This window comes from Ovis aries, chromosome 11 (genome assembly GCF_016772045.2).
Source record: "Ovis aries strain OAR_USU_Benz2616 breed Rambouillet chromosome 11, ARS-UI_Ramb_v3.0, whole genome shotgun sequence".
In the NCBI taxonomy this organism is placed as follows: domain Eukaryota; kingdom Metazoa; phylum Chordata; class Mammalia; order Artiodactyla; family Bovidae; genus Ovis; species Ovis aries.
The window spans coordinates 21,087,458-21,102,032 of NC_056064.1; the positions used below are offsets into that span (position 1 = coordinate 21,087,458).

Below are 14,575 nucleotides of genomic sequence, written 5' to 3' on the forward strand. Positions count from 1 at the left end.
CTAACAAAAACTCTGTACCCATTAAACAGTATTTCCCCCTTCCCCTATTCCCTCACCCCATTGTGATTTCTATTCTACCTTCTGTCTATGAATTTAGCTACCTCATATAAGTGGAACCATATAATATTTGTCCTTCTGTGTCTGGCATATTTCACTAAACATAATGTTTTCAAAGTCCATCCATGTTGTTCAGTTCAGTTCAGTTCCTCAGTTGTGTCCGACTGTTTGATACCCCATGAACTGCAGCACACCAGGCCTCCCTGTCCATCACCAACTCCCAGAGTCAACCCAAACCCATGTCCATTGAGTTGGTGATGCCATCCAACCATCTCATCCTCTGTTGTCCCCTTCTCCTGCCCTCAATCATTCCCAGCATCAGGGTCTTTTCTAATGAGTCAGCTCTTCACATGAGGTGGCCAAAGTATTGGAGTTTCAGTTACATATATCAAAATTTCATTTTTCTATGGATGAATTTCTGTTTTTTAAATAACCATCAATCCTCCATTCTTTTATTTACTTTGTTCTTTTTATCCACCTTGACTTTATCTTGCAGCTTGCTGATCGATTGTTTTCTGATGTTCAAGCCAATATATTGAAGATTTATTGTCAACAACAATCCTTTTTCATTTTCAAGTAATCTCTCTTGCTTTATTGGTTTGTTTAATTTATTTTTTTTAAATAAGCTTTTATTTTTAGACTACTTGTTAAGTTTACCAAAACAAAAATTGTGAAGGTAATACAGAGAATTCCTCTCTACTCCATATCCAGTGTTACCTATTATTAATATCTTATGTTAGCATGGCATATTTGTCACTATCAAGGAGCCAGTATTGATACATTATAACTAACTAAGATCCATACGTTATTCAGATTTCCTTAGTCTTACCTAGTGTTCTTTTGCTGCTCCAGGAAACCTCTCTTGGATACCAAATTTAGTTGTCATGTCCTTTTAGACTTTTCTTTGCTCTAACAGTTTATCAGATGTCCTTGTTTTTTATGACCTTGACAGTGTTAGAGAGTACTATCAGGTATTTTTGCAGAGTGGCCCTAATTGGGATTTGTCTGATTTTTTAAAAAATTCATAATGTGACTGAGATTATTGGTTTTTAGAGAGAGGTTACAGAGAAAAATTGCTACTGCCATTTCATCCTATCAAGCGTATCATATATGCCACCAGCACAGCTCATTTGTCACAATTAATGAGCCAATGTTGACTTTTCATTGTTGATATTAGCCTTGATCATCTACTGAGATAGTAGTTGTCATGTTTCTCCACTGTAAAGTTATTCTTTTTCCTCTGTTTCTTTATTTCCCCTATTTCTAACTGTACTCTTTGAGAAGTCACTATGCACACCCCGCACTTAAAGAGAAGAGAATTACACTCTAGTGCCTTGAGGGCAGAGTACATAAGTTATTTGGAATACTTCTGCACAGGAGATTTTTCTATTTCCCCCATTTATTTATTTATTGAAGTATTTGTTTATATCAGTATCAATTCAGTTCAGCTCAGTTCAGTCGCTCAGTTGTGTCCAACTCTTTGCGACCCCATGAATTGCAGCACACCAGGCCTCTGTGTCCATCACCAAACTCCCAGAGTTTACTCAAACTCATGACCATCGAGTCAGTGATGCCATCCAGCCATCTCATCCTCTGTCGTCCCCTTCTCCAACCCCTCATCCCAGCATCAGTCTTTTCCAGTGAGTCAACTCTCTGCATCAGGTGGCCAAAGTACTGGAGTTTCAGCTTTAGCATCGGTCCTTCCAAAGAACACCCAGGACTGATCTCCTTTAGAATGGACTGTTTGGATCTCCTTGCAGTCCAAGGGACTCTCAAGAGTCTTCTCCAACACCACAGTTCAAAAGCATCAATTCTTCGGCGCTCAGCTTTCTTCACAGTCCAACTCTCGCATCCATACATGACCACTGGAAAGACCATAGCCTTGACTAGATGGGCCTTTGTTGGCAAAGGAATGTCTCTGCTTTTGAATATGCTATCTAGGTTGGTCATAGCTTTCCTTCCAAGGAGTAAGAGTCTTTTAATTTCATGGCTGCAGTCACTATCTGCAGTGATTTTGGAGCCCCCCGAAATAAAGTCTGACACTGTTTCCACTGTTTCCCATCTATTTCCCATGAAGTGATGGGACCAGATGCCATGATCTTAGTTTTCTGAATAGACATGGATATTTATTTTATACTGGGGTTATAATCCAATATTACTTCGTTGCTCAAATTGTTCCATTTTTGGCCTTTGAGAGAGCTTTCAGTTGGCTACTGATTCTCTACAGCATGTCCTAATCAATGCAGAGGTTGTTTTTAGCTCTTTACTTTCTGGCACTAGAAGATACTCCAGGCTCTTCTTAAATATTTCTTGCCCCAGTCCTAGAATCAGCCATTTCTTCAATAAGCCATGATTTATTTATTTTCTTTTCCTTTTTCACTGTGCACCACGTGACATGTGGGATCTTAGTTCCCCATCAGGGATGAAACCTGTGCCCCCTGCAGTGGAACCTCAGAGTTTTAACCACTGGACTGTCAGGGAAGTCCCATTTTTTAATTGGAGAATGATAATAGAAACAAAAGTCTGACCACTAGGTTTCTAAGTTCTCTTAATTTTCAAAAATGATAAAAAATATTTTTATTTCCTCTATATCTCTGTTCTGAGGATATCCATTTAATTACAATTCTTTTAGAACTCCTTAGGGCTTCCCTGGTGGCTCAGAGGTTAAACGTCTGCCTGCAGTGCAGGAGACTTGGGTTCGATCCCTGGGTTGGAAAGATCCCTGGAGAAAGAAATGGCAACCCACTCCAGTATTCTTGCCTGGAGAATCCCATGGAGAGACGAGCCTGGTAGGCTACAGTCCATGGGGTCACAAAGAGTTGGACACAACTGAGCGACTTCACTTTCATATTTGTTTTATTAATGGTGCTTCCTGGGATAGTATTAACCATTGCATTTGTTCAGTCATGGAGATAGTTTTCTTTAAATATTTAGTGATTCTTATGTGTGTGCTTATATTTGCATTTGGGAATCCCTGTTTGCTTTTCTGTGGATGACATTTCTGTTTTCGGTAGCCTGCTGCCTGAAATTTTGGAGGAGGGGTGAGATATGCAGAGAGTGAAATCTGTTGGAAATTCATTTCCTATGGGTATGGAGGCATTGTCCTGCCTCTCTCACCCAGACACACGAGTCTCAGCTCAAGGGCGAATGCCTCTGGTGCCTAATGATTAGCTTCAATGGGGATGAAGATACACAAAAAGATCAATCACTCCCCTGTTACCCATACATACATTCTTTAAGCTTAGGGTGCCTCATCAGTTCAGCTCAGTTCAGTCACTCAGTCTTGTCCGACTCTTCACAACCCCATGAATTGCAGCACGCCAGGCCTCCCTGTCCATCACCAACTCCCAGAGTTCACCCAAACTCATGTGCATCGAGTTAGTGATGCCATCCAGCCATCTCATTCTCTGTTGTCCCCTTCTCCTCCTGCCCCCAATCCCTTCCAGCATCAGTGTCTTTTCCAATGAGTCAACTCTTTGCATGGAAGGAAAGTTATGACCAACCTAGATAGCATATTAAAAAGCAGAGATATTACTTTGCTAACAAGAGTCCGTCTAGTCAAAGCAATGGCTTTTCCAGTAGTCGTGTATGTATGTGAGAGTTGGACCATAAACAAAACTGAGTACTAAAGGATTGATGCTTTTGAACTGTGGTGTTGGAGAAGACTCTTGAGAGTCCCTTGGACTGCAAGGAGATCAAACCGGTCAATCCTAGAGAAAATCAACCCTGAATATTCGTTGGAAGGATTGATGCTGAAACTCCAATACTTTGGCCACCTGATGTGAACAACTGACTCCTTGGAAAAGGCCCTGATGCTGGGAAAGATTGAAGGCAGGAGGAGAAGGGGACGACAGAGGATGAGATGGTTGGATGGCATCACCGGCTTAATGGACATGAGTTTGAGCAAACTCCGGGAGTTGGTGACCCCTGCTGTGCTGCAGTCCATGGGGTCACAAAGAGTCAAACACGACTGAGCAACTGGACTGAACTGAATGCCATTTACCTTACATTTTTCAGAGACCTTCAAAATTTCTGACTACTGAAGGCCCTCTTTATTATTCTTAGCATTCTTATGTTCATATTAAAACACATGCACACAGGGACTTCTCTGGTGGTCCAGTGATTAAGAATTCACCTTGCAGTTCAGGGGAGGGGGGTTTGACCCCTGGTTGGGGAACTAAGATCCCACACGCCCCCGAGGGGCAACTAAGCCCACGGGCCACAACTAGGGAGTCCATGTGCTGCAAGGAAAGATCCCCCATGCTGCAACTAAGACCCCACGCAGCCAAACAAATGAATATTTAAACCTCCCCACCACCACACACACACCCTATCATTTCTATCATTTCTAGAGATTTTGGTAGGAAGGGAATGTAGGTGCCTCTTCTTAGTGAACTATCTTGGTATAAAATCTCCAACCTGAAAGAAGTTGTAAGCATGAGAGTGGGAAGAAATATATTTACATATACAAGTGTGGCAGACTCTCTTCATCGCTAACTCAGCAGACATTTTCCCACCTTTCTGTCTGCCAACTGAACCTTAATTTTGTAGCAGATAGAAATCACTTGCTATCAGAGAATTATATCTAAATCCTGAAACAAAGGAATAAATTATGGTTGATCAAAACTATTCCCAATTAACCCCTTTTCCTTTTACCAGCTGTTGGCTTAGGGTGGGCATGTAACCTAATTAGGGCCAATGAAATGTAAAGGAAAGTCTTGGAGTGAAGAGTTTGGGATCTTCCCTTCTTGGGTAACAAAACAGAACCTCCAGAGGAGAAAGCCCCTTTGTTCTCAGTCCTTTTCTACTATAACAAAGTGATGCACTGGGGACCTCCCTGGAGATCCAGTGGTTAAGATTTTACCTCCCAGTACAGGGAGTGCAGGCTCAATCCCTAGTCAGGGAGCTAAAATCCCACATGCCTTGTGGCCAAAAAGCCAAAATATGAAACAGAAGTAATCCTGTAACAAACTCAATAAAGACAAAAAAAGAAGAGATACCTGGAGCTGCAATAGCTATCTTGTGATCTTGAGGTATAAGCACAAAAAATAAAGAGCAATAGAAACAGGATAGGTACTTAATGAAAGCACTGAGCTGTTGAATGACTGTTGATTAAGAAAATAATAAATGTCCTGATGGTTAAAGTCACTGCTGTCTGATTTTCTGTTACTTTTCCTTGTGTTTGAATACACCATGTAAATTTTTTCTGATAATATTCTAGAGTAACATAGATTAAAATTTACTTCTAATGTTTCTTACATTTCACTTTTGTTCCCTCAGATTTAAACCTGGAGAACCAGCCAAAAATCTCAGCTTGTTCAATAAAGGAGTCTAAAACTAGAGTCTCAAAGAATATCGTCTTTAGAAAACCTGCAAAAGTGATTTTCAATTTAGATCAAACTCCACAGGATTCAAACTGGGAACAACCATGGAAGAAAAATCTTTTAGAAAGAGTGCAGGCAAGAGCCCAAGCAATGCATCAGAAAATCATAGATAAGGAAAATCTGAAGAAGGAACTAGAGAAAAAGGCTGAAGAGAAACTCCCCAGGGATAATTTGGCCAAAGAGTGGTTTAATACTGAAAATATGACACTGAGCACTCGTGCGTATTTGCTCGACAAACTTTTACCCACCTTAGTCCCTGGAATGGAAAGAATGTTAATGCAAGTGGAAAAGAAGAAGCTTTTGGCAGATGTTGATATTCCCACCAAGTTTGACCCAATTAACCATTTGGGAGAATACTTAATGAGAAACAACCCTAATTATATCAAAGATCCAGGACTGTCTGGTTATCAGAGGGTGATGAAAGATATTTCGGAAGACCTGAAGATACATGTTCCGAACACTACTTACAACAGGTACAGTTTGTTGGTATTTTCAGTTGATGATCTAGTTCTCCTTATGTTAAAAAGCAAGTAGAAAAAGAATATAGTAATACAAACAGGATTTTAAGTAATTTTATAGTTCTTCAGAAAGGACTTATGAGCTACTACTATGTGTTTCACTATTTATGAGACACTATGAAGACTAAGAGAAGGCAATGGAACCCTACTCCAGTACTCTTGCCTGGAAAATCCCAAGGACGGAGGAGCCTGGGAGGCTACAGTCCATGGGGTTGCTAAGAGTCGGACATGACTGACGAATTCACTTTCACTTTTCACTTTCACGCATTGGAGAAGGAAATGGCAACCCACTCCAGTGTTCTTGCCTGGAGAATCCCAGGGATGGGGAGCCTGGTGGGCTGCCATCTATGGAGTCGCAGAGAGTCGGACACGACTGAAGTGACTTAGCAGCATGAAGACTAATGAGGTTTGTTAAGCTCCATGTATTCATGAATTTAGTTATCTCACTAGGATCCCAAGTGTATATTTATCTGTTTCTTCTCTGACTCCTTGTACTGAAAAGTAAGCTATATGAGAGGAAACACTTTCTGGAATTTAACTTTCCAGATAGGTAATATGTTTATCTGGTTCAAAAGCTGAAATGTATAAGGTGGAAAATATTTTTAACTCATTCACATGCTTTGGATTAAAAGAAGAAAATTAAGAATGCATATTTGCATTCGCTTATGTGTTTCACTAGGGCTTCCCAGGGTGGCGCAAGTGGTAAAGAACCCGCCTGCCAATGCAGAGACATGAGAGATGCGGGTTCAATCCCTGGGTTGGGAAGACCCCCTGGTGGAGAAAATGGGAACTCACTCCAGTATTCTTGCCTGGAGAATCCCATGGACAGAGGAGCCTGGCGGGCTACAGTTCGTGGGATCGCAGAGTCGAACATGACTGAAGCGGCTTAGCACACATGCACTAAGAAACTTCCCAGGTGGTGCAGTGGTAAAGAATCTGCCTACCAATGCAGGAGATGCAGGAGACTGGGGTTCCATCCCTAGGTCAGGAATATTCCCCTGAAGAAGGAAATGGCAACCCACTCCAGTATTCTTACCTGGAAAATTCCATGGACAGAGGAGCCCGGTGGGCCACAGTCCATGGGGTCCTAAAGAGTCAGACATGACTGAGCAACTGAGCACACATAAAAAGTTAGACACCAGAAACTTTCTTTCCCATTCTTTTTTAAAAATTATTTATTTATTTGCTGCATTGGGTCTTGGTTGCATCATATGAGCTCTTTCATTGTGGTGCATGGACTCTCTCTAGATGCCCACTGGCTCAGTATCTCCCCAACATTTGGGATCTTAGTTTTCCAGACCAGGAATCAAACTCGCATCCCCTGCACTGGAAGGCAGATTCTTAACCACTGGACCACCAGGGAAGCCCCTCTCTCCCATTCTTATACTCCATCTACCCAGTGCTCCCCCTCAGCTATAAATAACTATTGTTCTTAATTTTCAGTACATCTTTCCAAGTTTCTTAGTGTACTCATCATGCATGTGTGCTAAGTCACTTTAGTCGTGTTCGACTCTTTGCGACCCCATGGACTGTAGCCTGCCAGGCTCCTCCGTCCATGGGATTCTCCAGGCAAGAATACTGGAGCGAGTTCCCATTTTCTCCACCAGGGGGTCTTCCCAACCCAGGGATTGAACCCGCATCTCTCATGTCTCTGCACTGGCAGGCGGGTTCTTTACCACTTGCGCCACCTGGGAAGCCCTAGTGTAACACATAAGTGAATGCAAATACGCATTCTTATTTTTTTCCTTTTATCCAAAGCATGTGAATGAGTTAAAAATATTTTCCTCGATTTTTCACCTGCCATTTTTTTGTGTCATGCAGAGGATTTTTTGTTTCTATGTGGTCAAGTTTATTTACTTTTATTTTACAGCTTCTGGGCTTTGAGTCATTGTTACATTTCATTTCAAGAAGTTAAAAGAATTATCCTTTGTTTTCTTCTGGAATGACCATCGTTTTGATTTTCTTTTTAAATATTGATCTATTTAGAATGTATCCTAGTGTAAGATTTAAGATATGAATCTAGCTTTCTCCTTTTCCAAATGGCTACATAGTGAACCCAATAACATAACATAGAATAGTCTATATTTGTTCTTCTTTTCTAATCACTGCATTCTGTTACTGTGTGGTTAGTTTTCAATATGAATTTTAGGATTGATTCATCTACCTGAAAAAAGCGGGGAAAGAGAACACCAAAACAAATATTATAGGAATTTTTATTGAAGTCAGATTAAATTTATTAACTTAGGGAAAATCAACATCTTTAATAAATGACATGTGTATCTATCTGGGAATGTGCATCTTTCCATTTGCTTGTCTTATTCTGTATCAGTCTGAGTGTTGTCTTCAATTTGTAGGAATATCTTGAAAGCGTTAAAGTATTTAAAGATGCTTTCTTTGCCTAGATTATCAGAATTAGGGTTTTATTTTCCCTGGGCAAAACCCCAAAATCCATATGTCAACATATGACAGTGTCAGGCATTTGTAGAATATTCAGAAATCCTAGGGATGTTTAACAGCAGCACAACATCTATTGACTTAAAGTTTGAATACCCAGAAATCTTAGCAAAACCAGTCCTGCTTTTAAATCCTCTGAACTGTATCATTGTTTGCATTGTTCTCAAGCCATTAGAGAGCTTTGGAGAAGCCCATTAATTTCAGGAATGAGAGTTCTCCTTATTTATGCTCAAGAAAGAGGACAAATAAGATTTTTGTTTGGTTTGTCAAGACTTAATCTAATGATAATGTGAAAGTGTTAATTTGACTCAACCTGATGCAAAAAATTTTCATCTGCCTACTTCTCTTGAACAAAAAGGATTCATCTTTTTCAGGGTCTAACTACAACAGATAGAGAAGACACTCTTACTGATTTGGAGTGATTTATATAGTGGTAACCACTTATCTAAAAAATAAAATATCACTGCTATTTGTAAGTTTTATATATGCAGTATATTTTATTGCTTTTCCTCAGGGTTCCTGAAAGACAAGTATAGAATTGGAGTGGACTATAATTCTTACATGTAAATTTGCAAACCTGATCAGGAGGTTAGGTTTGTGTCATTTTGCTTTTCTTTTCACGTCTTTTAGTATCTTTTCCTTATGATTCTGGATCCCTGCAACTCTTGGGAATGCATATTCTATGTCACTACTGCCTTACTGTGAATTAATAATGAAAAATATTTGCTCTAAAAGCAAGATTGCAAACTTTCAATAGCCTGATTATGATGATGGTTACACATATTTATGGGGCTTTCCAGGTGGTGCTAGCAGTAAAGAACCTGCCTGCCAATGCAGGAGACCCAGCTTCAATCCCTGGGTTGGGACGATCCCAAGATCCCCTGGAACAACCCCATGGCAACCCACTCCTGTGTTCTTGCGTGGAGAATTCCATGGACAGAGGAGCCTGACAGGCTACAGTTCGTGCGGTCACAAAGAGTCGGACACGACTGAGCGACTAACACTTTCATTTTCACACATATTTATACATGTGTTGAAATTTGTATAACTATGCACCAAAAAGGGTTAATTTTACAGTATGATATTTTCAAAAATAAAAAATAAGCATTAAAAAAAGAATTACAGAGACATTATTAATGTTAGAATTTCACAGTCTTGCAGAGAAGCAGGACCTATAATACTATAGATGTCCTTGTTTTCTCCACCAGTCCTGATCCTAATTCTTAATGTTAAAAGAACAGAGGTAGAGTTCCTGAGTCAAGTTCACTCCAGCTAGGGCTGGATATCTGGCACAATACCTGACAAGATGTGGTAGTTATGGAATATTAATACCTAAGACTATTCAAGATGTCCAGTTCCAACTCGGCATGGAACAACAGACTGGTTCCAAATAGAAAAAGGAGCACATCAAGGCTGTATATTGTCATCCTGCTTATTTAACTTCTATGCAGAGTACATCATGAGAAATGCTGGGCTGGATGAAGCACAAGCTGGAATCAAGATTGCTGGGAGAAATATCAATAACCTCAGATATGCAGATGACACCACCCTTATGGCAGAAAGTGAAGAAGAACTAAAGAGCCTCTTGATGAAAGTGAAAGGGGAGAGTGAAAAAGTTGGCTTAAAGGTCAACATTAAGAAAAGTAAGATCATGGCATCCAGTCCCATCACTTCATGGCAAATAGATGGGGAAACAATGGAAACAGTGGCAGACTTTATCTCTTGGGCTCCAAAATCACTGCAGATGGTGACTGCAGCCATGAAATAAAAGGACGCTTACTCCTTGGAAGAAAAGTTATGATCAACCAACCTAGACAGCATGTTGAAAAGCAGAGACATTACTTTGCCAACAAAAGTCTGTCTAGTCAAGGCTATGGTTTTTCCAGTAGTCATGTATGGATGTGAGAGTTGGACTATAAAGAAAGCTGAGCGGTGAAAAATTGATGCTTTTGAACTGTAGTGTTGAAGAAGATTCTTAGAGTCCCTGGGACTGTAAGGAGATCCAACCAGTCCATCCTAAAAGAAATTAGTCCTAAATGTTCATTGGAAGGACTGATGTTGAAGCTGAAACTCCAATACTTTGGCTATCTGATGTGAAGAACTGACTCACTGGAAAAGACCCTGATGCTGGGAAAGATTGAAGGCAGGAGGAGAAGGGGACGACAGGATGAGATGGTTGGATGACATCACCAACTCAATGGACGTAAGTTTGAGTAAACTCCGGGAGTTGGTGATGGACAAGGAGGCCTGGTGTGCTGCAGTCCCTGGGGTTGCAAAGAGTCGGACACGACTGAGCGACTAAACTGATTCAAGATGTTCAGAAATTCCTAGGATTTGCCAGATATTCTGCTGATTCACTTTAAACTACTCAGCAACTGATATCCTTAGGAGAACCTGTCATTGCACCTTGCGTAAGGAACCTCATTTCATAATAAGATATATGTTGAATAGATAGAAGAAAATAAGAATTAAGTATAATAATTAAGTAGATATATGTGTATTTTTATAGGAATACTCTTCACAGGAATAATATGAACATGCTTCAAGAAGTCCAGCTTAGCTTTGTGAAACTAAGACCATCAGAGCTTAAAAACAAACAAACAAAAACTGAGCTTATTAACTTGCCATGCAAAGGAATCTATACCAGCGAAGAAATCACTGACTAGTTTGCAGAGAGGGAAGATTCTAGAGTTTTTAAGTGTTAGGAAGGGAGCTTTATAATGGTTATGCTTTTAACAATTAAAGACAATCACACTGTATATAGGATAGAACGAGTCCATAGGTTTGTACACGATTGATGAAAACAAGTACTATTGTTTAGCAGCTGAAAAAGAGGCTTCAGTTAGGTCTAGCAATGGTCTTGTGTACTGGGGTCGCTCAAAGTTCATGGTCTATTATCCAGTTAAGCTGGCTAGAACCAGTTTTTATGAAACACAACATTCAGTTTTGATATAATCTAGGCAAATTCTCTAAGTGGAAGATTTTCCTAACACAGCTTGAATGGATAGAATTTGGATTGTGACAATTAGGGCAAGAAAGCATTTTTACTTCTATTCTTTAAGTAGTTAGATTTATATTGGACTCTTAAAAATCTCTAAACATTTAAGATGGGGAGACTGCTTTTTCAGCTGTGCTCGGTCTTTGTTGCAGCGTGCCAGAGCTTCTCTAGGTGTGGCACACGGGCCTCTTTGCCCCACGGCATGTGGGATTTTAATTCCCTGACCAGGGATCAAACCCACATCACCTGCATTGGAAAGCAGATTCTTAACCACTGGACCACCAGTGTTCCCTGGTGGCTGAGATGGTAAAGCCTCTGTCTACAATGTGGGAGACCCGAGTTCGAGCCCTGGGTTGGGAAGATCCCCTGGAGAAGGAAATGGCAATCCACTCCAGTACTATTGCCTAGAAAATCCCATGGACAGAGGAGCCTGGCAGGCTGCAGTCTATGGGGTCGCAAAGAGTCAGACACAACTGAATGACTTCACTTCACTTCTTCACCAGGGAAGTACTGTGGAGACTGTTTTATTAACTAGCTTTGGTTGCATAACAAAATACCTCAAAACTGAGTGGTTTAAATAAACAATCATTTATTTGCTCATGATTTTATGGGTTGGTAACTCTGGACTGGGCTCATGGCTCATCTCTGCTCCACATGGTATCACTCATACATTACAGTAAAATGGCAATTGATAGTCATCTGGCTATTAGTTGGCTGTCTGTTGGTAAAGCCGTGGAGCAGGTTAGCCTAGGCTTATTCCAAGGTGGTGGTGCAAAGTCTCTTAAGTTTAATGAAACAGAGCAAACCCCAATGTTTAAGCACATTGATTCCTTTTTTTCCCTGTTTTATTGTGATACAATTTTTGTTATATAAGTTTTATTGTGATACAATTTATAGCACTTTTCAACTTTCTGCTTCCTGTGTTTGCTAATGGCCCATTGGCCAAAAGAAGTTATATGGCCACAGCCAGATGAGATGCAGAAATAGACTTAATTCTTAATGGGTGGAGCTGCAAAACTACATTGCATACACACAGACCTGCTTACAGGAATGGAAAGAATTTGTGACAATTTTTGCATTTTACCACATTGTACTTTTGGTGTTTTTTTTCCAATCTCCTTAAAAGTGGATTGTGGATTTACACTTAGAATCTGCTTACAGGTTATGTCTACCCTATACTACAATACCCTAAGTTAAGAGTTTTGGAGGCTATGAAATTCTGTTGATTAGATATCCTCTTGAGATAATGCAGACCACAAAAGAGAAATTTTATTCAGTCCCTGAATAAGTTACATCATAAATTAAATATCCATCTGGATTGTATTTAGAGCCTCCTGTGCAGTGGCCCTGAAGCATAAAACCAGGTTCTGTTTCTAAATGTGGACATTAATGAGAGGGAGGAAATGATGTCTGAACTGAGACCTAAAGGATGTGGAGGATCTAGCCAAACAAAGAGAGGGAGGAAGGCCTTTCAGGCAGATAGAACTGTGACAGAAACTCAATTTTGTTAATCCATTTTGATTGATATACATGAGAATCTGGAGACACCCAGTACTTATTACACAACATCACTTACTTACCTGTTCTGCATTGGACCCTAAGCTTTACAATGGCAGAATCCATAGTAGGTGCTCAGTATATGTTTGTGTAATGAGTGAATAAGAAACTCAGTGAGTGTAAATGAATGAATAATGAGAAAAAGATCTAAGAAATACACAGAATAGAGAATCAGGAAGGAAATACAGTAATTGAAGAGAGAGCTGTATAGAGGCTCCCCAGGTGGCACAGTGGTAAAGAATCCACCTGCCAATGCCAGAGACTCAGGAGACCTTAATTCAAATCGGAATCAAGACTGCCGGGAGAAATATCAATAACCTCAACTGGCAACCCACTCCAGTATTCTTGCCTGGAGAATCCCATGGACAGAGGAGCCTGGTGGGCTACAGTCCATGGGGTTGCAAAGAGTTAGACACGACTGAGCGACTTAACAGATATGCAGATGACACCACCCTTATGGCAGAAAGTAAAGAACTAGAGCCTCTTGATTAAAGTGAAAAAGGAGAGTGAAAAAACTGTCTTAAAACTCAATATTCAAAAAACTAAGATCACGGCATCTGGTCCCATCACTTCCAGGCAAATAGATGGGGAAACAATGGAAACAGTGACAGACTTCATTTTCTTGGGCTCCAAAATCTCTGCAGACGGTGACTGCAGCCATGAAATTAAAAGACACTTGCTCCTTGGAAGAAAAGCTACGACAAACCTAGACAGCATATTAAAAAGCAGAGACATTACTTTGCTGACAAAGGTCCATACAGTCAAAGTTATGGTTTTTCCAGGAGTCATGTATGGATGTGAGAGCTGGACCATAAAGAAAGCTGAGCGCCAAAGAATTGATATTTTTGAACTGCGGTGTTAGAGAAGACTCTTGAGCATACCTTGGACTGCAAGGAGATCAAACTAGTTAATTTTAAAGGAAATCAATCTTGTATATTCACTGGAAGGACTGATGCCAAAGCTGAAGTTCCAGTACTTTGGCCACCTGATGAGAAGAGCCAACTCTTTGGAAAAGACCCTGATGCTGGGAAAGATTGAAGGCAGGAAGAGAAGGGGACGACAGAGGATGGGGTGGTTGGATGGCATCACTGACTTGATGGAGATGAGTTTGAGCAAACTCCAGGAGATGGTGACAGACAGGGAAGCCTGGCGTGCTGCAGTCCATGCGGCAGCAAAAGAGTCTGATACAGCTGAGCAGCTGAACAACAACAGGAGACCAGGGTTCAATCCTTGGGCTGCGAAGACATCCTGGAGCCGAAAATGGCAACCCACTACAGTATTCATGCCTGGAAAATCCCATGGACAGAGGAACCTGGCAGGCTCCATGGGGTCTCAAAGAGTCGGAGAGCGCTGAGCTCCTGGACACACATGCATGCTGTATGAAGAGAGGGAGAGAGTGGGAAAGGGAGAGGTAGACAGATAAAGCAGCAGAGGGAGAAAGATAGTGGAAGAGAAGGAGAGCCAGCTGAGAAGAGACTGAGGGTTCGGAGACAAGGGATGAGGTTTGGCTGGTTAGTAGTCACATCAGAGGAATTTAGCACTTCCTTTAAAATGCTAATTATCTTCCAGCAGTTCAGACACCAGGCTTTCTGCACTATTAAACAACT

At 40.8% G+C, this 14,575-nt stretch overlaps 1 protein-coding gene across 1 annotated transcript in view; it reads left to right on the top strand.

Moving 5' to 3' along the window:
* Positions 1 to 14,575, top strand: part of EFCAB5 (EF-hand calcium binding domain 5) — a 105,377-nt gene that overhangs the window by 27,261 nt on the left and 63,541 nt on the right. Inside the window, exon 4 of the mRNA XM_042255465.2 lies at positions 5,338 to 5,914. Within this exon, the coding sequence (XP_042111399.2) occupies positions 5,532 to 5,914 (383 nt within the window). The 5' untranslated portion in view covers positions 5,338 to 5,531. The remainder of the gene's footprint in view (positions 1 to 5,337; positions 5,915 to 14,575) is intronic.